The sequence below is a fragment of the Scyliorhinus canicula genome, chromosome 13 (genome assembly GCF_902713615.1).
Source record: "Scyliorhinus canicula chromosome 13, sScyCan1.1, whole genome shotgun sequence".
Taxonomy (NCBI): domain Eukaryota; kingdom Metazoa; phylum Chordata; class Chondrichthyes; order Carcharhiniformes; family Scyliorhinidae; genus Scyliorhinus; species Scyliorhinus canicula.
The window spans coordinates 130606397-130632487 of NC_052158.1; the positions used below are offsets into that span (position 1 = coordinate 130606397).

The 26091-nt window shown below is 45.6% G+C and overlaps 1 protein-coding gene across 1 annotated transcript in view; it reads right to left on the bottom strand.

Annotated features, from left to right (window-relative positions):
- LOC119976170 (kininogen-1-like) overlaps positions 1–22555 on the bottom strand; it is a 29810-nt gene extending 7255 nt beyond the window's left edge. Inside the window, exons 1-5 of the mRNA XM_038816447.1 lie at positions 22241–22555; positions 16695–16805; positions 15670–15757; positions 5558–5733; positions 3562–3675 (exon numbers count right to left, since the gene is read on the bottom strand). Coding sequence (XP_038672375.1) covers positions 3562–3675; positions 5558–5733; positions 15670–15757; positions 16695–16805; positions 22241–22468 — 717 coding nt within the window. The 5' untranslated portion in view covers positions 22469–22555. The remainder of the gene's footprint in view (positions 1–3561; positions 3676–5557; positions 5734–15669; positions 15758–16694; positions 16806–22240) is intronic.
- Between the last annotated feature and the right edge of the window lie 3536 nt (positions 22556–26091).

Below are 26091 nucleotides of genomic sequence, written 5' to 3' on the forward strand. Positions count from 1 at the left end.
CACCGGTGGGGGTGGGGGAAGATCTCAAATCAGGCTCTCCCCAGATCAAATCCCGTTATGGTTCATCACATGATTTGGTGGCCATAATGGGATTTTGCCCACGGCAAAAAGACCTGACAAATGTGCCCAATAATATTTTTTACTGACATTTAGCAAAAGTTTTTACTGTTAACAGAACATATAGGAGGCAAAATTAGGATGCATGATTAATCCGCACCTGTTGCTTTCGATGCACGCAGCACACAAACCTCATACAGCCTACTCATCTTAATATTGAAGTCATCCTAGTGCTAATTGTACCATTGAATGTCTGTTCACCTCAACAGGACATCCAACCATGTGGAAGGCTACAGTCACTTAATGTCAGCCGACACTACTTAAAGCCAGCCTGCACCTCTTAAAGGGGAAGTACAATTTGGCTGGGGCAGCCAAGACTGAAGCAGCACAGAAACCATTGAAGATTGTGGTGTTCTGAAGCCTAATTCTCTTTTTTGGAACAAGGATGTAGCAACGAAAAAGACAAGCAAGTGTACAAACGATTGGGAGAGACAGATAGCATTGAAATAAGAAATAAGAAGGCAATAGGTGGAGTCAGAGTAAGAGGAAATGCATAAAGATCTAATTCAGGTTTCTAATGCTTGTATGTTAATGCACAGAGCCTGTTGAATAAGGTTGGTGAGATAAGGTTGGTGAAACTCCCGGCTCCCGCGCCAAAAACAACCGGAGAATAGCTGTGTCCATGGCCGCACATGCGCACAGCGACGACCTGCAGCGGTCACGCCGTTCAACATGGTGCCGGCCGGAGACCTGACCTGCCAGATAGTGCCCCCCTGGACACCCCCTCGGCATCCCCAGATCAGCCCCTTACCAGTCCCCTCAGCCCTTGCCGAAGCCCCCCCATCCCCCCCCCCCCGTCTAGCTGCATGGCACCTGCCCCGCCAAGCCCCAGATCATGGCGGCGCTGGGCAGAGTCCGCAGCCGCCACATGAGGTTGACGAAAACTGAGAGCACAAGTGATCGTGGCGTCGTGAAGTCGGCCCATTGGTTGCGGAACACAGAGGAGGGACTTCAAGTGATGTCCAAAATCTGCCCCGATGGCGTGCGGCGTACTCCCCGATGACGGTGTTTTGGAGTGGGCGGAGCATCCGAAAACAGGCACCACCCCCGATTCGGTCGTGAAAAGGGATTCTCCGCCTGATCGCCGATTATGATATCGGCATCGGACAACAGAGAATCCCACCCATGATATCCTGGCATGGACAAGGAATCTAATTTGGTTAGAATTAAACAGTGGTGTGCCATTATTCTACTATATACATTCTGTAGACAATCAACTAGTGGGAAAGGGATAAAGGAGAACATTTGCAGGGAAATTACAGAAAGGTGCAAGAACAAGAGTAGTAATAATAACAGACTTTAATTATCCTATTATAGACTGGAATACTATTGGTAAAGAGCAGCGAGCGAGAAGGCTTTGTAGTGTGTTCAGGAGAATCTTCTTGGTCAGTATATCTCTGACTCACCAAGTAAGGAGGCATTGCTGGATTTAGTTCTCAGAAATGAGGTGGGTCAAGTGGATCAAGTAGGGGAGCATTTAGAGAATAGTGATCATAATATGATATAATTTGTATTAGCCATGGTAAAAGACTCTAGAATACTCTAGAGCAGTGCTACTCAAAGTGTGGTGCGCGTACCGGTGCCGGTACGCAAGCCATCGTCTGCCGGTACGTGGAGTGTTTCCAGAAAAGAAAGAGACAGTAGTGATATTCAACGCCACGGGAGACTGCCGGTCCCTGGCACATTGGAAAATAAAACTGCCGGTCCGCCACATCAGATAGTTTGAGAATCACTGCTCTAGAGTAAAAAGATTTAATTGAAGGAGGGCCAATTTCAGTGGGATGCCTGGAACTCACTCTGTATGAGGGTTCTGGAAGCAGAGAAAATCAATGATTTGAAAAGGAAGTTGAATGGATATTTGAGGGAAATAAACTTGCTGGGTTATGGAGGTACAGCAGGAGACTGTAACTAGCTGTATTGCTCTGCGGGAACCAGTATGAACTCGAAGGCCAAGTTACTTCCTTTGATACAATAATGACGCTATGGCCCAAGATTTCATTCCTCTGTCAATGTTTGCACGGACATGGGCCAACTTTCAAATTGCAGGCTGGATCCAATTCCATAATTCTTACTCCCACTCCATCCCTAACTCATTTTAATGGGATGGGATGAGTATGCAGGTAGTGAGCCCACATGCAGTCAATTCCATTACAGGAATCAGCACATTAGACGCCCTTTTCATGGAGTTGTGCCCATTTTAATAGAAGACATGGCTCACAGCATCTCAGAGGAGTCATGAATCGTGTGACATTTTGAATGGTAATTTCCTACTCCACATGTTTTAATGGAATGGTGTAAGTTAAGTTCAATATGTTTTTTAAGACATGACTTTGTTAATAAAAGGTAAATGACCCTTAAATTTACAAGCATTGTGAAAGTCTTCAGATGCATTTGATTGCATTATCCGCTGGATAAAGTAGTATTCAGCATCAAACAGTATTGTGATTCATGTTATGCTGTTTCAATTGCATCCTGTGCTTTGATGTTTTCATTGATTAATGGATTAGTCATCTGTTCCACCTTTGGTGCAGGGCAAAACATGGCCATACGGCTCACTGGATTCATCCGTTGCCTGGGATTCATGGGTCATGTCTGAGATACCCTGCAGGGAGCCCTTTAGTACTGGCCCACACAAACATGGACCAGTTGAAATGGATCCTGCAGGGGTGGGTGGGTGGCCACCCAGACCATTAGAGACCATCGGGTCTATGGGCCCACGGGCCTTTGGAGACCCTCAGGTAGTCGAAGACAGGGCAAAGTGGCACCCTGGTACCCATTCTGGTAATTGGACCTTGGCACTGACAGCCATGGCAGTGCCACCCAGGAACCCTGGCAATGTCATCCTGATACTGCCAGATGTCCGGTGGTACTTCCACGGTGCTCAGATGGCGCTGCCAGGGTGCCAGGCTGGCATTGCCAGTGTGCAAAGGTTCCAGGTTGTCACTGCCAGGAATTTCAGGGGGGTTATGGGGGGATTCCTGTGGGCTTCCCCAAGATTGGGTGTGGGGAGGGGACAAAACCGGGGTGGATGATCTGAAAGGAGCCGGGGCAGAGAAGATTGGGGCGATTCCAAAATGCCGCTTTGATCTGCGAAGTCCTCAGCAAAGTGCCATTAAATAGCGAGGTGTTCCTCAGTGGCTGCTGGTGCCAAGAAAGACCCCCGCCTGCTAAACATGCCATTCAGCTGACTTTAACTCAAGTCCGCTGAATCATTCCCTCTGTTTCTCTCCACAGATGCTGCCAGACCTGCTGAGGTTACCCAATATTTTCTTTTTATTTCCTGTTTAACTAATTTGGTTGTTTTTAGATGATGTAACACAAACGGTTGATGACGGTAATGCAGCGTTGTGCAGCATATCAGTTTCCTTCAGCAAAGTTGAAGCCCATAGAATAAAAGGGACAACGGCAGCAGGGAACGACAGTTAATTTTTAGCTTTTACTCACTTTGATGCCAGCAGCCTTTACATTGCATTCATCTGGAATATTATTAAAATCTTCCTTGCTGCATTCACTTTCCTTCATTGAGAAGGTGAATCTTTCTTTTAGTCCAGCCACCATCTGAGAATAAATTTTACATCATCAATGCAGAATTTCTGTGAATAACATCACACAGTTCTCATTATAACGGTCTTCGTTTTGTCTTAGTGTAATTTTTTGTAGCTCTTTAAAAACGTTTTACTGTGGATAACGCAGCAAGAAAATCCTTTTAGATACAGCAGGCGAATTGAGGCACAGCGACATCTTTTGGATAATAAAATTAAAAGGTCTTTAAAGAATATTGGACAGGATTCTCCATCCCACCACACCTGTTTCCGGTGCAGCGCGTCCCCACGGGCAGCGGGATTCTCCGTCCCGGCAGCCGGCCATTGGGGTTTCCCATTGTGGACACCTCCACGCCATTGGGAAATCCGTGGGCGTGAGTGCGCTGCCAGCGATGTCGCCAAAGGAGAATCCAGACTATTATCATTTTATCATTATTCAAGAGAAGATTGGGAGGGAGATGATCTAGGCCTCTGAATAACAAAGGAATGAACGTCCTATTAAACCACTGGGCAGAATCAGCTAGTGGTAAATCACATCACCTGATTTTTGTTTCCAAAATTCAATGCACATGTGCACACTTTGCAATTGATCAATTGTCCCGATATGTTATACATGATAGAAACCTAATCGGTAGTTGTGATTGGACATACATGCTAAATTATTGGTATATGCTAATTCCTTGTAATTGAACTTGCAACATTACTATCTGCAGAGGCCTTGATTCAGGGCTCTCTCTGGTGTGTGCCACTAGTTGGTGCACTGGGAGCCCTTGATGTAGCTCAAAATAAAGGCCTTCTTTGAAACTCCAAGAAACTCCATCTGTTTTTCTCGAGAGTGCAAGAGTGAAGTGCCTTATAGTTAAATAGCTGTATTTTTCTCCGATACGTCTTTATTATTTTTAAAAGTCATTTGGATCTATAATATCTCTGGGAGATTTTCTGTATCTTAACCAGTGAGGAAAGACAACAAAATTGTTTAGTTTCTCTGCAATTTCTCCACTATGGGTTATCCTGTATCTGTCTGGAATGGACCCACATTTGTCTTTGCTAATCTTTTCCTTTTCACACACCTGAAGAAGATTTTACAGTCCGCCTGTGTGTTACTCGCTGGCTTGCATTCATATTCTCTTTTCCCTTTCTTTATTATTTTTTTGGTCATCCTTTACTGGATTCTAGATTACTCCCAATCTCCCAGCATGCCATGCTTTCTGGCAATCATACAAGCCACCTCCTTTGATGCAATCTTTTAATTTATTTTGCTAGCTGCAGTTGGTTCTCCTTTATGTTGGGTTTTGTGTCTTAGAAGAATGTATATTTGTTGCAGACCATATAATATTTCTTTGACTACTAGCCATTGCCTGTGCACCATCAAATCTTTTAACATATTTTCCCAATCCATCATAGCCAATTATTATTGTACCTCAATAATTTCCTTTGTTCAGATTTTGGGCCCTCCTTACAGAATGAACTATATCACTTTCTAACTTAATGTAAAACACGAGGCAGAATTCTCCATTACCCAAGCCTCGTGTTTCTCATTCACTGGTGACGGGGCTCTCTACTCCCACTGCTTGTCAATCAGATTTCCCAATGAAGTCACCCCACGCCACACCTTTAGAGGTCAAAGAGTATTTTCATTCCAAATATGAAATGCGGTTGCTGGAGTTCGTGAAATGGAAGTTGCATAGTTCTGTGGAAGAAAAACCTTGCTGGGCATTTCTTTTATCCCATCATTTTTTCACATGTATATTTTATACCTGTACTACAATAGAGACTCAGATGAGATCTGCCCTCTCAGCCAGCGACAAAGAAGATCGATCAGATGATCAGAAGCAGACAACTCAGAAATACAAAAGAAAATGACTAATCATCAAAATGTTTACAGTGAAAGGTCTAACCTGACGGGAAAATCTGAATACTTTGTCTTGCTGAAAGTAATTTGTATAGTTGCTCTCGGCGTTATACTTTACAATAGCATGCTTAACTGTCTGATTTAATTCGGGATGGTTAGTTGGCAGGTCCACTGGACATCCAAGACACGGTCGAATATGTGCATCAGTTACTGAGTGGTGACCTGGGAAGCAATGTCACAGTCAATTAGTGCGCAGCTAAACAGATGAAATAATTTACATTGTAAACACCAATTAATCTGCATTATAGAATCACAGAAGGTTATTCAGTCTATCACATCTATTCCAGTTTCCTGAAAGAGCTCTTCATTTATTCTTATTCCTCTGCCCTTTCTCCACAACCCTTTCAATGTTACTTTTTAAATTCATTTTACCAACTTCCTTTTTAAACCCTATTATTGATTTCTTTCCATCACTGTTCCTTGTACACCATTCCATTTTTTTATAATGTAAATTTAAAGTGCCCAAATCTCAGACACAGGGAGAATCTGCAAACTCTACACGGACAGTGACCCGGGATGGGGTTTGAACCTAGGTCCTTGGTGCCGTCAGGAAGCAGTGCTAACCACGATGCCACTGTGCCACCCTAGCATTCCATGTTTTGAACAGAACTTTCTAATAGAAAAGTTTTCCCTGCCACTCTCCCTTTGTTTGTTCTTTAACAGATACAGATGAAAGCTTATCCCATGGCCGGGATCCTCCCTTCTGGGGACTAAGTCCCCACGACAGTGGGAAAACCAGCACCAATGACTCCGGCGTCAACAGCCCCCCAAGGTGAGGAATTCTCACCTTTCTAGGTGGCTAGGTTGACGCCGGAGGGGTTGGCACCTCTCCAGCTGGCGGCGAAGGGACTCCTTGAGATTGCGCATGCGCGGAACGGCCGTCATATTTTCGTGCATGCGCGAGGGCTTCTCTTCTCCGTGCTGCCTCCCGGGCAATATGGCGGAGTCCTACAGGAGCCCGGCACAGAAGGAAGATGAGCGCCCACAGAACAAGCCCGCCCACAGATCGGTGGGCTCCGATTGCAGGTCAGGCCACTGTGGGCCCACCCCCCGCCAGGGTTGGGTCCCCCCGCGCCAACCTGAGGACCGCCCACGCATACTCACCTGCCGGGTCCCGCTGGCACGTTAGTTGAGTAATTCACGCCGGCGGGACTGCCCAATAATGGACGGCCGCTCAGCCCATTGGGGCCCGGAGAATCACCGGGGGGGCCGCTGTCAACAGCCCCCGGCCGGCATGGCGGCGATCCTGCCCCCACCCAAAAAACAGTGCCGGAGAATACGGCAGCCGGCGGCGGGGTGGGATTCGCTCCTCCCACCGGGGATTCTTAGACCCGGCCCAGGGGTGGGGGGGGGGTCATTGAATCCCGCCCCATATGTTCCATTATTTGTGTTGTATGATTAGGAGGAGTAGCCTGGCTCCATTTGTAGAATTCTCTCTGCTGAATTATGAGGTCCTGAACTAAATTCTCTGCAAGACTTCAGCACAAAGGGATCCAGTTTCCACCAGTTTCCTCGAGATGTAAAGCTGAATCTGAGAAACATCAGTTGGACCAACAGAAAAGATCGACAAATCTTAAATGTGAATTACACCCAAAACCATGAACGTTTGTATATTCCGTGATCTTTTACATTGTTCAGGATTCAACTCACTCGAGATTTGCCCTTTCCATAAAACTGATCACGCCTCCAGGTGGCAGGAGGATGGGAACCGATGCAGGAAGTCGGAGGGAAATAAAGTGGGGACAGAAACAAAAGGCAGTAAGAGGAAAAGTGAAAGGCAGAGAAACCAAAGGCAAAAATCAAAAAGGGCCACAGTACAGAGACTGTGGAGAACTCAGTGAATGGGTCCAGTAAGGCTAAGAGAAATAAACCACAGGGAGAGTGGACAAAACATGACCGGACAGATGGTCTGAGAAAGAAGGGCAGAGAGCAAGGGAAATCCAGATTAAACTGCATTTATTTCAGTGCAGGAGACCTGTCAGGCAAGGCTGATGAACTCAGGGCATGGATGGGTACATGGGACTGGGGTATTATACCTATTACCGCAAAAGAGCTAAGTGAGGCCAGGAGTCGTGGCTCAATGTTCCAGGGTACAGATGCTATAGGAAAGATAGAACAGGAGATAAGAGAGGAGGGAGAGTTGCCTTTGTGATTAGGAAGAATATCACGGCAGTACTGAGAGGAAATATATCCGAGTCTATATGGGTAGAACTGAAAAATATGAAGGGAGAGATCACTTTGGTAGGATTCTACTGCAGGCCCCTAAATAGTCAGCAGGAAGTTGAGGAGCAAATATGTAAGGAGATTACAGATAGTTGCAAGAAAAATAGGGTGGTAATAGTTGGGGGGTTTAACTTTCCCAACATTGACTGGGACAGCCATAGCATTAGGGGCTTGGTTGGAGAGAAAGTTGGTGAGTGTATTCAGGAGGAATTTCTCATTCGGCATGTGGATTGCCTGACTAGAGAGGGGGCAAAACTTGACCTCTTGGGAAATAAGGAAGGGCAAGTGACAGAAGTGTTAGTGAGGGATCACTTTGGCACCAGTGACCATAATTCCATTAGTTTTAAGATAGCAATGGAGAATGATAGGTCTGGCCCAAAAGTTAAAATTCTAAATTAGGGCAAGGTCAATTTTGATGGTATTACGCAGGAACTTTCAAAAGTTGATTGAGGGAATCTGTTGGCAGGCAAAGGGACAGCTGGTAAGTGGGAGGCTTTCAAAAGTATATTAAGTAGGGTTCAGGGTGAGCACATTCATTTTAGAGTGAAGGGTAAGGCTAGTAGAATTAGGGAACCCTGGATGACGAGGGCTATTGAGGCCCTGGTCAAAAAGAAGAAGGAGGCATATGACATGCGAAAGGCAGCTCGGATCAAGTGGATCCTTGAAAAGTATAGAGTTTGTCGGTGTAGAGTTAAGAGAAAAATCAGCAGGGCAAAAAGGGGACATGAGATTGCTTTGGCAGATAAGGCAAAGGAGAATCCAAAGACCTTCTACAAATACGTAATGGGCAAAAGAGTGACCAGGGAAAGAGTAGGACCTTTTAAGGATCTACAAGGTCATCTATGTGTGGCTCCACAAGAGATAGATGAGATCTTAACTGAATATATCTCATCGGTATTTACTGTTGAGAAAGACATGGATGTTAGGAAACTTGCAGAAAAAAATAGTGATGTCTTGAGGAGTGTAGATATTACAGAGCAGGAGGTGCTGGAAGTCGTAAAGCGCATCAAGGTAGAAAAATCCCCAGGACCTGATGAAATGTATCCCAGGACGTTGTGGGAAACTAGGGAGTAAATTATGGGTCCCCCAGCAGAGATATTTGAATCATCGACAGCCACAGGTGAGGTGCCTGAATAATGAAGGGTAGAAAATGTTGTGTCTTTGTGGAAAAGGACCTCAGGGAAAAGCCTGGGAACTACAGATCAGTGAGCCTAACATTTGTGGTGGGTAAGTTGTTAGATGGTATTCTGAAAGACAGGATCTACAGGCATTTGGAGAGACAAGGACTGAGTAGGGACAGCCAGCACGGCTTTGTGAATGGAAATTCATGTCTCACGCATTTGATTGAGTTTTTTGAAGGCGTGACCAAGAAGGTAGATGAGAACAGTGCAGTCGACATTGTCTACATGGATTTTAGCAAGGCCTTTGACAGGGTGTGGCATGGTAGGTTGTTGCATAAGGTTAAATTTCATAGGATCCAGGGTGAGGTAGCCAATTGGATACAAAATTGGTTTGACGACAGAAGCTCAAGGGTGGTTGTGGAGGATTGCTTTTCAAACTGGAGGCCTGTGACCAGCGGTGTGCCTCAGGGGTCAGTGCTGGGTCCACTGTTATTTGTGATTTGTATTGATGATTTGGATGAGAATTTAGGAGGCATGGTTAATAAGATGATACCAAGATTGGTGGCATAGTGGACAGTGAAGAAGGTTATTTATCTAGGATTGTAGCGGGATCTTGATCAATTGGGCCAGTGGGAAGATGAATGGCAGATGGAGTTTAATTTAGATAAATGTGAGGTGATTCATTTTGGTAGATCGAATTGCGGCAGGACCTACTCAGCTAATGACAGGGTGTTGGTGGGAGTCATAGAACAGAGATCTAGGGGTACAGGTTCATAGCTCCTTGAAAGTGGAGTCGCAGGTGGACAGGGTGGTGAAGGCATTTGGCATGCTCGGTTTCATTGGTCAGAACATTGAGTACAGGAGTCAGGACGTCTTGTTGAAATTGTACAAGACATTTGTAAGGCCATACTTGGAATACTGTGTACAGTTCTGGTCACCCTGTTATAGAAAGGATATTATTAAACTAGAAAGAGTGCAGAAAAGATTTACTGGGATGCTACCAGGGCTTCATGGTTTGAGTTATACGGAGAGGCTGGATAGACTGGGACTTTTTTCCCTGGAGCCTAGAAGGTTTGGGGGGGAGAGATTATAAAGGCCTATCAAATAATGAGGGGCATAGATAAGGTAGATAACATCTTTTCCCAAAGGTAGGGGAGTCTAAAACTGAAGGTTTAAGGTGAGAGGGGAGAGATACAAAGGGCCCAGAGGGGCAATTTTTTCACACAGAGGATGTTGAGTGTCTGGAATGAGATTCCAGAGGCAGTGGTAGAGGAAGATACAATTTTGTCTTTAAAAAGCATTTACATGGGTCAAATGGGTATAGAGGGATATGGGTCAAAGGCGGGCAATTGGGACTAGCTTAGTGGTAAAAGCTGGGTGGCATGGATAAGTTGGGCCGAAGGGCCTGTTTCCATGCTGTAAACCTTTGTGACTCTATGACTCCAGTTTGAAATTGAGATTCTACCAATTCATAGAATACCTGCAGCGCAGAAGGAGGCCGTTTGGCCCATGAAGTCTGCACTGACCCTGTGAAAGAGTTCTTCACCCAAGCTCACACCCCCTAACCCCTCCCCCTCCCTCCATCTTATTAACCCCTTAATCTAATCGACACATCTCACACCGCCAGGTACCCGTGTTCAATTCCAGCCTCGGGTGACTGTATGGAATTTACACTTTCTCGCCATGTCTGCGTGGGTTTCCTCCGGGTGATCCGGTTTCCTCCCACAGTCCCAAGCTGTACAAGTTAGGTGAATTGCCCACGATAAATTGCCCCTTAGTGTCCCAAAAGGTTATGTGGAGATACGGGGATGAGGTGGGGGCATGTGCCTAGCTAAGGTGCTCTTTCCAAGGGACAGTGAAGACTCAATGGGCTGAATGGCGTCCGTCTGCATGGTAGTGATTCTATGATTCTAAGACGGGCAGGCAATTAGGCTCATTGAAATAAAATAAAATTCTCAAAACGCTGGGGGGGTCAGGTTGGAGCTGAGTGGGGAAATTGGTTGAGTCACGTCAGTTGGGTCAGGGGTTTTTGGAGGGTGGGGTTGAGTTGAGTCGAGGATGGGGAGGCCAGATCGGGGGTGTCAGGTCTGGTCAGGTTGGAGGGGGTTCAGGTCAATTCTGTGCAGGCGGGAGTTGGTGAGGTGTGGAATACATAGTTGTGAGGTATCGGAGTTCCCTGGCGTTCGAGGGGTTGTCCTGTGCGGGGCTTGGTCTATGCGGGGTATTTAAAATAGTTACGCCTACATTAGAAGTGCTTTTATTTCTTCAAACTCTTTCAGCTCCTTCAGGCCGATACAGAAGATGGCACCGGAGCGAGGCGACTCTCTGCGAGCTCTCCCCAACAGATCCACTTTTACTTAACTTATACTCGTTCTAATCTTTTAAAATTTACTTCTAAGACTAACATTATTACTAACCTCTCTCTTTTATCTTTTCTTGCAGGCTTGAACGTCCTCAGAGGCCCTTGGAGACCTTTTGACCCGGCCCGACCTGACCTCCACAATCTGGAAGTGGATCGGGCCCAAACATGAAGTGAAGGCCCAACCTCGATTTGGAGCCGACCCGGACCTCGGAGCTCCGAACCCGGCCTAACAACTGACGCCAGCCCCGGATTGCCCGGCCCAGACCCCGGAGCTCCCGACCCGACCCCCGACGACGGGACCCTGCGCAACTCAACCCCGAAAGGCCCGCCCAGCTACCCAACCCGGCGAGGCCCGCCCAGCGAACCAACCTACCAGGAGATGGAAGAAAGAAATATCCACATGGAGGCCTGACCAGGCCTACTTCAAGGCCCGACCCCAGGAGCGCCCAGGGAGGGAACAGACCATGGGACTCCACCCAACCTGCCCCAGGAAGCCCCTGTTCACGGCCCAGTACCCCCGAAATGGTAGGGCCCGAATGTGTTGCAAGGAATTCCCGTGCCCGCAGAATGCCGGGACCCATCCGGATCGCAAACAGGCAACCCCTCTACCTCAACCAGTGCCCGGGACCCTGCCAGACACGACCCCAGAAACGTAACCAGCGACCTGGTCCATGACAGCACCCTGGACCCCGCCAGACGCAACAACCTACCTTCCACAAGGTCAGACTTCTCCCATCAGATCCCAGGACCATCCAGCCGCAGCCGCCGACCGAGGAAGCGAGGGAAACGCTGCGGTCTGCAGGTTAGACTGAAGCAATGCGGTGTCAAGACCTCTCGCCCCAGCATACTCCTGGCAAACATCCAAGCGATCGAAAACAAGCTGGATCAACTTAACGCTAGACTTACCTCTCAGAGGGAAGTAAGAAACTGCTGGGTGCTCTGTTTCACAGAGACATGGCTCACCCCGGCTCACCGGACTGTGCCATACAACCTGAAGTGATGCGACCATCAATTCATTCAAAGACACAAGTGAAGTAAACTGTGGCTTTAATTGGCTTACAACTGAGCCTGCCTGTGACTAAACTGAACTGAGGGCGGACTCGTAAGACCGCAGCACTTTATACTTCCTGCTGGGTTGGAGCCAAGGGCAGAGCCCTGTACATGCTCCTCATCTCCCCCTGCGGGCAGAGCCACGCAACGGCTCACAGATGGAGCCCACAGGGACACAGTAATATACAGTGTGGATTTATAGGTTATACATTCACCACATGAAGGCTTCTCAATTCACCGGGCAGACCGGAAACCATGGCTCAACCGCGAGATTGACTCCCTACTGAAGGACAGATCTGAGGCGTTCAAGTCAGATGATCCTGACCTATACGAGGAATCCAGGTAAAACCTCCGCAAAGCCATCCGAGATACCAAGAGAGAATATCAAACCAAGCTAGAGTCACAGACAGACTGTCGGTGGTTGTGGCAAGGATTAAACAATATAACGTGCTACAAAGCGAAGCCGAGCAGTATCTCTGGCAGCAGCGCACCCCTACCCGATGAACTCAATGCATTCTATACTCTGTTCGAGCAGGTAACCAACAATCCGCTGTCGAGTGCCCCAGCAGCCCATAACTCACCCATACCCACCATCACAGCTTCCGAAGGCAGATCAGCCTTCCTGAAAGTGAACCCTCGGAAGGCGACGGGCCTGGACGGATTCCTGGTCATGCACTCTGAGCCTGCACGGACCAGCTGGCAGAGGTGTTTGCGGACACCTTTAACCTGTCCCAACTCCACTCCGAGGTCCCCACCTGCTTCAAGAAGACCACCATCATACCAGTGCCAAAGAAGAACCAGGCAACGTGCCTCAGTGACTAACGTCCGGTGGCCCTGACTTCAGTTGTAATTAAGTGCTTCGAAAGGTTGATCATGAAGCGCATCACCTCCATACTCCCAGAACGCCTTGATCCACTGCAATTCACATATTGTCACAACCAGTACACTGCAGACACCATTTCCCAGAGCATCTCGACAACAAGGACTCCTACATCAGACTCCTATTTATTGACTACCAATAAATCCCAGCCATAATCCCAGCCTTAAACACCATAATCCCAGCCAAACTCATATCAAATACCCCTCCCACCCGGTTTACTCACTCTTCCAACTTATTCCATCGGGCAGGATATACAGAAGTCTGAGAACACGCACAAACAGACTCAAAAACAGCTTTTTCCCAACTGTCACCAGACTCCTAAATGACCCTCTTATTGACTGACCTCATTAACACTACACCCTGTATGCTTCAACCGATGCCAGTGCTTATGTAGTTACATTGTATAGCTTGTGTTGCCCTATTTTGTATTTTCTTTTATTCCCTTTTCATCTCATGCACTTAATGATCTGTTGAGCTTCTCGCAGAAAAATACTGTAACACTGTACCTCGGCACACGTGACAATTAACAAATCCAAACCAACCCAATCCAGAGTAACTATTAGCGTATCTCTGGCAGAACCATCCGAAGTTCGCGATTGAAATCACTTTGTTGAATGGATTCCAGTGCAACGCCCAGGGAAAGTTAGCAGGTCTGGGCAATTGCCCATAGATCCTTACCTGGGAACTCCTGAGAGAATTACGCAGCGCATCTTTGAGCTTTCCCACAAATCCGATGCCATTGAGCCAGGAGGTTACGAGCCTACATCTAGGGAAGTACATACAGTTCTGCATCCTTGTCTAAGGAGTGCCATACTTACATTAGTAATAGTTCAAAAGAGACTCGCCAAGTTGATTCCTCCAACAAAAGTGTTGCTGCATGAGGAATCTATAGAGTCGCTCCAGTACAGAAGAAGTTTGCACCAGCCCTACGAAAGAATATCTCACCAAAGCTCAATCCCTGGCCTATCCACGTAACACCACCTGACCTTTGGACACACTAAGGGGAAATTTAGCCTGGGCAATCCACAGCTTTGGACTGTGGGAGGAAACTGGAACACCCAGAGGAAACCCATGCAGATAAAGGGAGAATGTGTGAACTCTATACAGACAGTCAACCAAGGTCAGAATTGAACCCAGGTCCCTGGGTTCCTGCTCCTAAGGTTGAGAAAGTTGTGACTGTACTCATTGGAGGTGAGAAGAATGAGAGGCGATCTAATTAAAATGTATAAGATTCCGAAGGGGTTTGACAGGTTGGATGCTGAGAATTGCTTCCCTCATAGGGAATTTAAGAACTAGGGGGCACAGTTTCATAATAAGGTGTCACCCATTTAAGACAGAGATGAGGAGGAATTTCTTCAGTCAAGGATCGTGAATCATTGGAATTCTCTACCGCAGAGAGCTGGGGAGGAGGCTGTTACTGAATGTATTCAATGTTGAGGCAGGCACATTCTTGAACTTTAGGGAGACAAGGGCTTGAGGTAACAGTCAGGACGAAAGTGAAATTAAGGCCAAAGTCAGCCATCATCTTATTGAATTGTGGAACAGGCTTGACATGGGCAAATGGACAATTATTGCTCCTTTTTTTTATGTTGCCCCAAGTTTCTTTGTGGGTCCTAGAGAAACACTTTGCGACTTATCAAGACTGCTGCTTGCAAGTCAGTCAGACTGAAAATTAGCCCTCAGAAATAAGTGATTTGCATCTGTAAGCATGACAGATTCTGCAAGTTTATCCAAAGTATTCAAATAAGACCCCAACGTGGATTCTCCTCAAATGTGTATGTGTTTGTGTAATTGTGTGCATGCATGTGTGTGTGTGTGTGTGTGTGTATGTGTGTATGTGTGTCTGTATGTATGTGTGTGTGTATGTGTGTGTGTGTATGTGTGTGTGTGTATGTGTGTGTGTGTGGGTGTTTGTATGTGTGTGTGTATGTGTGTGTGTATGTGTGTGTGTATGTGGGTGTGTGTGGGTGTGTGTGTGTGTGTGTATGGGTATGTGTGTGTATGTATGTGTGTGTGTGTATGTGTGTGTGTGTGTGTGTGTGTGTGTATGTGTATGTGGGTATGTGTGTGTGTGTGTATGTGTATGTGGGTATGTGTGTGTGTGTGTGTGTATGTGTGTGTGTGTGTATGTGTATGTGGGTATGTGTGTGTGTGTGTGTATGTGTATGTGGGTATGTGTGTGTGTGTGTGTGTGTGTGTATGTGTGTGTGTGTGTATGGGTATGTGTGTGTGTGTATGTATGTGTGTGTGTGTATGTGTGTGTGTGTGTGTGTGTGTGTGTGTATGTGTATGTGGGTATGTGTGTGTGTGTGTGTGTGTGTGTATGTGTGTGTGTGTGTATGTATGTGTGTGTGTGTGTGTGTGGGGTGGGGGGTGGCGGGGAGCCATTCATCATTTCCCTGACTATGAAGCACAACGTGTTACCCATAATAGCTGCCAAGTTGAGTTTTACTTCCTCATACCTGAATATATGGTGCAATTATGTTCCGTCACTTCAGTTCTTCTTTGGACCAAATGGATGTACACATTCGACTGACAATAACCTGTCGACTAAAATATCAGAACTTAGGAGAAAGGCTGCAATTTACATGTAGAAAATCGTCCAAACATCAAAGCTATCAGTTTGATTGAAATATTAAATATTGCAGCAAATGACTGAGTCTCAATGCATTCAGATAAAAAATTCTAGGTGTTCACATGCCACTGTCTCGGATCTTTTAGGAGCTGTCAGCCGCCATTTGACTCACCAGCCGACTGATCAGTGAATACACAAATCCAGAGCCCAATACAATGGCAATAGCTAAATGGCTGGACTGGGCAAGCATAAGGCTGTCACTTCTCAGGACTGCAGCCCATGTCAAGCATCTACCCTTTGCCCTTTCATTGTACAATTAACATCTAAAGGGTGACATTAAACAGTCTGGGTACTTGCATTCATATAGTGCCTTTCACAACCTCAGATATCCCAAAGCACTTTACAGCTAATAAAGTACTTCTGAAGCATAGTCTCTGGTGGTGTAGGAAATGGAAATTAGGCAACGCAGCCAACTGCAGCTCCTTCCCAGCACCCCATAAGTTACTCTCAGGTCCACTTTTCAAGCCTTGCTTCATACTGATATTTCCCCACACCAGGTGCTATCCAAGTGCATCTGTGCCTTACCATCTCAAATAACCTTTCATTAGGGCCAGGAATTTTCTCCGAGATGTTTGCCCAACAGCTCACCAACCACCCCTCGCACACCCCCATCCCGCGAACTACCACCTCACAATTGTAACTTTGCCCAAAATGCAAGATAAACGCGAGGTTCCTGCTACACTTCAGTGAAGACACTGTAATGGACCTAAAACAAGCTCTGAAGAAATTCCCAGCCTAAAGAAGCCTCCAGAAACTCTACTGACTGTGATGTCAAAACAATGTTGCGAAAGTTGGAATTGTTTGCCATTTGTAGTGAAGGGGGCTTTAAGAATTGATAATCAGAAAGCTTACAGCTTTTCCAGATGCACCAGAGCCACATTCTTTCCAGCGTTTTCCATTTCCAACAGGGCAATCTGTTTCTTGGATAGAAAATTTAACAAAATATCGTCTTCCGAGCAATCCCTGTGAAGAACAGATTTATGTCAGACAAGTACAGTATTCTTGATTCTCAAACCGAAACATTGAAATGGAATTCAGGTAAAACTTCTTTGTAACGTTGGGTGTAATTTTACGCTGATGGAATTTATGATCCCCCTGAAGTCAATGGATATTTGAATGGCTCAGCACATTTTATCACCCCCCCCCCCCCCCCCCCCCCCCCATAATGCTGAAACCCTAAAATTCCACCTCGTTATATCAGGATTTTCCAATTTTTCTGTGCTACTTCTTATCAGTTTTAAATTGATACAATGGCTAATATTAATCTAAATTTTAAATCGCTGTATCTGCAAAATAATTGATGAAGCAACAGAAATCATGCAACAAATTGTATTGATTCTCGTGTAAAGCAGTAAGGTGTGAGGAATTTCAAGTGCAGAGTTTATAAGTGTGTTATATTTTGACAGTATTTGTTTAATTTAAGGCAAAGTGGAGTAGTTTAAAGGAGGAAGAGAGAGAAAGAGAGAGAGAAGAGAGATAGAGGCAGAATTCAAGTTGGAAATGAAAATGAAAATCGCTTATTGTCACGAGTAGGCTTCAATGAAGTTACTGTGAAAAGCCCCCAGTCGCCACATTCCGGCGCCTGTCCGGGGAGGCTGGTACGGGAATCGAACCGTGCTGCTGGCCTGCCTTGGTCTGCTTTAAAAGCCAGCGATTTAGCTGAGTGAGCTAAACCAGCCCCATAGTCTCTGCAAGGATTGAAAAGGCCAAGTTTGGAGAATTTAAACAAGGCTGGAGGATTCAACTAGCTTTGGCTAGAGGGAGGAATGTCCAAGGTAACACCCACTATGAAAGTCAGGTCAGGGATGAGACGTTATCTGCTGGGAAAAGAAAAAAGGAAGCAAGCCACCAGGATTTAAGAATAGCTTTGGACTGGTTCCTGAAGAACGAATTATCTAATTAAGGACAAAGTAAAGTGTAATCAAAGAACAAAGAGTAAAGCACAATACAGCACAGGAATAGGCCCACCAGCCCTGTGCCAATCGTGTGCCCTATTTAGACCAATCGCCTGTATCCTTCTACACCCTGTTTGTACATGTGCCTATCCAAATATGTCTTTACGATTGCTAACGTATCTGCCTCAACCACCTCACTTGGCTGTGCATTCCTGGCCACCACTACCCTCTGTGTAAAAAATCGTTCCCCGCACATCTCCACTGAATCTGTCCCCCCTCACCTTGAACTTGTACCCCTTGTAATTTTCAATTATACCCTGAGATAAAGTTGCAACTGTTCACCCTATATATACCCCTAATAATTTCATAAACTTCTATCATGTCGCCGCTCAGCCTTCATTTCTCTAGGGAGAACAATCCCAGTTTATTAATCTCTCATCATAGTTAATACCCTCCATACCAGGCAACATCCTGGTAAACCTTTTCTGTATGCTCTCCAAAGCCTCCACATCCTTCTGGTAGTGTGGTGACCAGAATTAGATGGTATTCCAGTATTCCAAATGTGGCCTAACCACCGCTCTATAACTGTAACATAATTTTTGAGCTTTTATACTGAAGGCAAGCATGCCATAGGATTTCGTTACCATCATTTCCACCTGTGCTGCCACTTTTAAGGATCTGTGGACCTGCATGCCCAGATCTCTCTGTTTCTCTATGTTCCTGATGGTTCTGCCATTTATTTTATAGCTCCCACCTGAATTGGATCTACCAAAACGCATCACCTCGAAGCTATTGTAATCTCTGAGTTGAAGAAAAATTCAGGGTTGGAAGTCAGGCTTCCCATGCATTTAAATATAATAGACTGGAAATCATATAGACTGAGTTAGATTGCCTACGTAAAGTTGCACCTAACTCAGTCTATATGATTTCCATATAAAGACGCAATGGTTTCAAAGCTGGAAAAAGTGCAACCGTGAAGTTTAATCGGGCAACTGAATTGGTTAGGTTGACAGACTAGATCGGACGTTAGTTTTCATGTCTTAGAGTTGAGTACAAAAATGAATGATCCTAAAGTGGAAGACACAATGAGAGCAAATAAAGCTTAGGCCAAACTGAAAATGCAGGAGGGTGTTTTGAGGTTCCCGGTTTTCAGTGATCTTAGGCACTTGAAACTCATAGTTTATAGTGATGGGTCCTATACAAATTTATATGATGCGGTTTCAAGTGCAGGAGGTTTTATAATTTTTGTTTCAGGAATAATGGTCAATGTTACCCCCTTGTGTGGGAAATAAAGAAAATAAGGAGAGTGGTTAAAAGCACTTTGGCCACTGAGACATTAAGCCTTGTAGAGGTGGATATGGCCTTTTATATATCCCAGATATTGACAAACATTTGGGGATTTAGGTAAAATATCCATTGAGTGTCACATTGACAATAATTCCCTGTGGGAAAATGTGCACTCTACAAAAAGTGTGAATGAGGAAAGGTTAAGGATAGACATCGCAAGTTTGAAGCAAATGTTGGAGAAAGGAGAGATAGCAAAAATTAAATGGGACGACAGTAGCTATCAATTGTCCAATTGTTTTACGAAGAGAGGGGCTAATTCACAGAAACCTTTGGATATTATTAATGAAGGGTGCCTGTTTCTGTCACTGTTTGTTTTCCTTCCAAAAATGATTTTTTAAAAAAAGGTTGGAGGCGGGGGCAGAATTGCATGTGTTTTAAGCTTCTTGTAATTTTGTTTCTTCGGGGGAACCCAATATTTACCAAATTATTTGTTTGCCTCCAAGGAAGGGGAAACTGTTAGGAATGGGTCAAGAGACATTCCAATTACATGTTAAATTGATGTTAAGTATCCAATAATTGACACTGATTATGTAAAGGGGTTGCAGGTGGCATTTGGGGTGTGTGGTGATAGAGTTTTTGTATACAGTGTGTTCAAGGAAGATAAAAATGTTATGGGAAAGCAGAAGAACTCTTCACTCAACAGCAGCTTGAAGCTAAAATATGCCCTGGGTTGGCAATGACAACTGTAATGAAAAATTGGAAAAATATGACATTTAAAACATGAAAGTAACACTGAGAATGCCTGAGACTTTTAATGAAAGGGAGAAGGGTTAACAGCAGCTGCCTGTTTGAAATGCAGACAGCTTCACAGACGTGAAGAAAAACAGCTAGGAACAATTCATTCTGAAAGTAATTTGATCGACTTAAATTCTGAAGTTATATGAAAGGGAACTGTATTTCACAATTCTTTAAGCAATTAATTATTTCATTGAACAATTAAGAAGAGCAGCCAGAATCTAAGGTTTAAAATAAGGGACAACTGTTAAGCGTGAAAGCTTGCTGACACCAGTAATAAGATGAGACAACAGCACAATGGAGGGCTCCCGTTCGGAACGGCATTTTCGGGGCTTTATGCCCGGTCCCAGGGTCCACGGAGGCGGCAAAAGGAGGGAGAAGGCACAGAGGCACAGTGAAAGCACAGTAGAGGAAAATGTCGAGGGTGAGCAAAAATACGGGCATAAATAAAACCGCTGAAGGTCCGTCGGGGTGTGGAAAGGTCACTGCAGGGTCACCAAGGAAAATGGAGGCTGGAGCACCAGGGGAGGCCGCATTGCCTATGGCTGAAGAAATGACTAACGTAATGGCTGCAGAATTCGAAAGGCAGTTTACAAAATGCATGGAGACAATGAGGAAGGAGATGAGGGAGGTTTTGAGTGTGCTGGTGGAGGAGGCGATTTCCCCTGTCACGATGGCGGTGGCGAGCGCAGTGGCGGAGGTGCGGGAGCAAGGGGAGGCACTGAAGGAAGTGGAGGAGACATTATTACATCACGGTGATCAACTTACCTCGAGTGAGCAGCCAAGGGTAGTGACTCTGTGCTTCCGTAGTTGAAGGAGTGAAGTTATGTGTGAAGGAGAAGGTCCTGTGCTGGGCCAAGCAGAAGCGGGTGGTGCAGTGGGCTGGAGCTGGTATACGTGTAATAGTGGTTCTCCGCCCTCAATTACGATATCGGCGTGGAGCGACAGAGAACCCCGTTCCCTTTACTTTTGGGCGGTATTCTCCAGTCGCCAACCACGTGCGTCTTGGTGGCGCCCCATTCGCTGATGTCGGGATTCTATCTACCCGTCACTTGTCAACGGGATTTTCCATTTTAACCACTCCACGCTGCCGAGAATTGGCAATTGTTGGGCAGGAATTTACCACCTTGCCATCCTTTGGACTGCAAGCCGGCAGGTTCACGTTCCTCAGGAGTTTCACCAATTCACATCAATGGGACACTCGGCTGGAGTCTCCCACCAGGTTGGTGAATGGTGCGCCTGCCTGTCAATGATGTGCACAATAGCTCTAATGAGCTATTTGCATGTTCCTGCTGGATCGGGGCGAGTAGCCTAACTGGGCCGACGGGAAATCCACGGCGGCCGGTAGGGCAGACATGGAGACTCGCGACCAGTTTGCCACCCGGCATGAATCCCAATTCTTGCTGCAAGATTCTATGCCCAATTGAGATTCCTGATCACATCGGTAGGGAATGGAGAATCCTGGCCGAAGTATGGGTGGATTGCGATATGGATCGTGCCAACCTACTCGTTTGGAATCTCGTCGCTTATCCCACTGGGGCCAACACTTTGAAATTTCATTGGGAGATTTGCGCCCAGTGAGATTTGATACGACAGTGACCTGGCGCTGTTATCTGGTTTTTATCTCTGCTTCAACTGCATTAAACCATCAAATCAAAAATACTTGGTGGTCTTGCTTAAAACTTGCACTAAATGGATCACCAAACAGTGAATCAGTAACATGGCATGGTGGTCCAGCATGGCAATGCAGTATGTTGGGCACCATGTTGGTGAAGCATGGAGGTGTAATGGTGTGGTATATTTGAGCTCCAATACACTGAGCCATGTCACTGCAAAATATACGTTTGTCTTTATTATTTCCACTAACCTAATTATTGAACTCAGCTACAGTGCAGTACATGTGTTGAGCAGAAACAAAGTAATGGGAAGATTTAGGTGGTAAATCTCCTCCCAATGATCAGTTAAAAAGGCTAAAACCTTTGGCACAGTGGTTAGCACTGCTGCCTCACAGCACCAGGGACCCGGGTTTAATTCCGGCCTTGGGTCACTGTGTGGAACTTTTTAAGCTCTCCCCATCTCTGTGGGTTTCCTCCGGATGCTCCAGTTTCCTCCCACAGTCCAAAGATGTGCAGATTAGTTGGATTGGTCATGCTACATTTCCCCATAGTGGCCAGGGCTATGCAGGTTAGATTACAGGGATAGAACAGGTTGGTCGGGGGAATGGCTATGTGCAGAATGCTCTTTCGATGGTCCAAATGGCCTCCTTCTGCACTGTAGTGATTCTATACCATGGGTTGACACAGGGCACAGATTATCATAAAAAGAGATAGATAATGTACTTAAATATCGCAGAGCAAAGCAAAGCCATAACATGATTTGCATGCAAACATTGCACAAGATCAGAATGAAAGAATTGCCCACCTGTGCTTCAGCGTCAATGACCCTGTGAAGAGCATATTGATGGCCATCTTTCAGCTCAGCATTGAATTTACGAAGGGTGAGATCCACAGCACCGAGAACTCCTGGATTACTGCAACTAATGAGATATGTTGAAGGGCGTTGAGTTAACTCAGGTTCAATTACAGGTTCCGATTCTGCATTCGCAAATATCAGCTGAATAGTGAAGAGTGCGATGCATAGCAGCTTCATCCTGGCTAACGGATGTACAGACTACACTACCTCCAAACAGGTGTCAACACTAAAGTGAGATCAGGGTGTTAAACTGCTTTCTGTCTGTCATTCATGTCAATAGGAAGTCTGGCAAAGCCACCCTTCCAGTAAATACCTGAATGTGCTTGTGCAACATGCCTTCTATTTGTTCTACCATACTTAAACAAATTAACATAACTGTAGTAAGAAATGGCCTTGCCCTCCAGATAAGAAAACAAATATTTCAACATCTGTGCCACACTGCCTCCTCATTCTCCTTCCGCCCACACACAATGTCACCAAGTTTGATCACTGACAGACAGAAGTGATGGCAATAACATTTATTGTGAACATTACTGGACACAGGTCATGCATATTCAATTGCGATATATTGTTATCACATGTCTCTGAAAAGATTGATTTATTTTTAAGTTCCTAATTAGCTTAATGAACGGACTACCATACTGAACATTGTTATGTGAATTAATCATCACACTGACAACATTCAGATGTCTATGAATTAAAAACATAGCTTCTATAATCTACAGAGTGCTTAAGGAGGTGGCCCTGGAAATAGTGGATGCATTGGTGGTCATCTTCCAGGATTCTATAGACTCTGGAACAGTCCCTGCAGATTGGAGGGTAGCTCATGTCACTCCAATATTCAAAAAGGGAGAGAAAGCAGGGAATTATAGACCAGTAAGCCTAACATCGGTAGTGGGGGAAATTCTTGAATCCATTATCAAGGACTTTATAGCGGAACATTTAGAAAGCAGTGGCAGGATCAGTCAGAGTCGGCATGGATTTATGAAGGGAAAATCATGCTTGATAAATCTGTTGGAATTCTTTGAAGATGTAACCAGTACAGTTGACAAGAGGAAACCAGTCGATGTGGTATATTTGGACTTTCAGAAGGCGTTTGACAAAGTCCCGCATAAGAGATTATTGTGCAAAATTAAAGCGCATGGGATTGGGGGAAGTGTATTGAGGTGGAGAGAAAACTGGTTGGCAGAGAGGAAATGAAGAGTAGGAATGAATGGGTCCTTTTCAAATTGGCAGACAGTAACCAGTGGGGTACCACAGGGATCGGTGCTGGGACCCCAGCTATTCACAATATATATTAATGATTTGGATGAGGGAACAAAATGTAACATCTCAAAGTTTGCAGGTGATACCAAGTTAGGTAGGAGGGTGAACTGTAATGAGGATGCAGGGATCCTACAGCAAGATCGGGACAGGTTGGGCGAGTGGGCAAATCAATGGCAGATGCAGTATAATTTGGAGAAGTGTGAGGTTATTCACTTTGGAAGCAAAAACAGGAAGGCAGATTACTACCTGAATGGTTGTAAATTGGGAGAGGGGAGTGTGTAGCGGGACCTGGGTGTCCATGTGCACTAATTGCAGAAGGTAAGCATGCAGGTGCAGCAGGCGGTAAAGAAGGCTAATAGTATGTTGGCCTTCATTGCGAGAGATTGTGAATACAGAAGCAGGGATGTGTTGCTGCAATTATACAGGGCCACACCTAGAATATTGTGTGTAGTGTTGGTCTCCTTTTCTGTTGAAGTGTGTTCTTGCTCTCGAGGGACTGCAGTGAAGGTTTACCAGACTGATTCCAGGGATGGCGGGACTGTCATATGAGGAGAGATTGACTCGGTTAGGATTGTTCTCGCTGGAGTTCAGAAGAATGAGGAGGGATCGCATAGAGACATATAAAATTCTAACAGGACTAGACAGGGTAGATGCAGGGAAGATGTTCCCAATGATGGGTGTGTCCAGAACCAGGGGTCACAGTCTGAGGATTCAGGGTAAACCATTTCGGACAGAGATGAGGAGACATTTCTTCACTCAAAGAGTGGTGAGCATGTGGAATTCATTACCACAGGAAGTAGTTGATGCTAAAACATTGAATATCTTCAAGAGGCGGCTAGATATAGCACTTGGGGAGAATGAGATCAAAGGCTATGAGGAGAATGCAGGATTAGGCTATTGAGGGATAATCAGCCATGATCGTGATAAATGGCGGAGCAGGCTCAAAGGGCCAAAAAGCCTCTTCCTGCTCCTATCTTCTATGTATCTATGTATGTACAGGTATGAAGTAGCCACAGCAACATGCAGTAGGGCATGATAATAAGTAGGCTTGAGTTGACAAACTTTAGGTAACATTCTCCCCTTCTTGACCAATTAAATGTCTAAAAGCATCATAGCATAGCGGTTAAGTCATTAGACGATTAAACGTAAAGTCACCATTGTCCCAGATGACCATGGCTACCTTCCCCTTTCAAGGGGAGAGCTGACTGGTGGCGATTTAACCTGAGGATCACCGACAAGGTTGAAAAGGCGGGGCCTTCATGAATAACCTCAGCCGGTATGTGAATTGAACCCACGCTGCTGACCTTGCTCTGTTACGAACCAACTGTCTAGCCAACTCAACTGAACTACAGATGAATATAGTGAGAGAGGATATATCCTTGAAAGTGGATAAATTTCACTGGGCGGCAAGGTAGCACAGTGGCTAGCACTGTTGCTTCACAGCTCCAGGGTTCCAGGTTCGATTCCCGGCTTGGGTCACTGTCTATGCGGAGTCTGCACATTTTCCCCGTGTCTGTGTGGATTTCCTCTGGGTTCTCCGGTTTCCCCACACAGTCCAAAGATGTGCAGGTTAGGTGGATTGGCAATGCTAAATTGCCTTCAGTGGCCAACATTTTTTTAGGTGGGGTTACTTGGTTACGAGGATAGGGTGGAGGTGTGGGCTTAATCAGGGTGCTCTTTCCAAGGGCCAGTCCAGTATCGATGGGTTCAATGGTCTCCTTCTGCACTATAAATGTTATCATGGAATGAAATTTCCATGTCTGCTTAGAAGTATCCCTGGCTGCTGAGGGAAGCCAGGGAAGAAATAGCAGAAGCTATGACAATCATTGTCCATTCCTCACTGGCCACAGGAATGGTGCCATTTGAGGACTGAAGGGCTACTAACATAAGAACATAAGAGCATATGAACAAGGAACAGGAGTAGGCCATCTGGCCCTTCGGGTCTGCTCTGCCATTCAATGAGATCACGGTTGATCGTTTGTGGGCTCAGCTCCACTTTCCGGCCTGAATACCTTTTATTCCTTTATTCTCCAAACAACTATCTATCTTTATCTTGAAAACATTTAATGAAGGAGCCTCAACTACTTCATTGGGCAGGAAATTCCATATATTCACAACCCGTTGGGTGAAGAAGTTCCACCTAAACTCAGTCCTAAACCTACTTCCCCTTATTTTGAGGTTATGCCCCTAGTTCTGCTTTCACCCAGCAGTGGGAACAACCTGCCCGCATCTATCCTATCTATGCCATTCATAATTTTATATGTTTCTATAAGATCCCCCCCACATCCTTCTAAATTCCAATGACTACAGTCCCAGTCTACTCAACCTCTCCTCGTAATCCAACCCCTTCAGCTCTGGGATTAACCTAGTGAATCTCCTCTGCACACCCTCCAGTGCCAGTACGTCCTTTCTCAGGTAAGGAGACCAAAACTGAACACAATACTCCAGGTGTGGCCTCACGGACATCTATACAGTTGCAACATTGTATCAATTAGTATCTAAAGAGAGGATGGGTAGTGCAAGTAAATACAGGT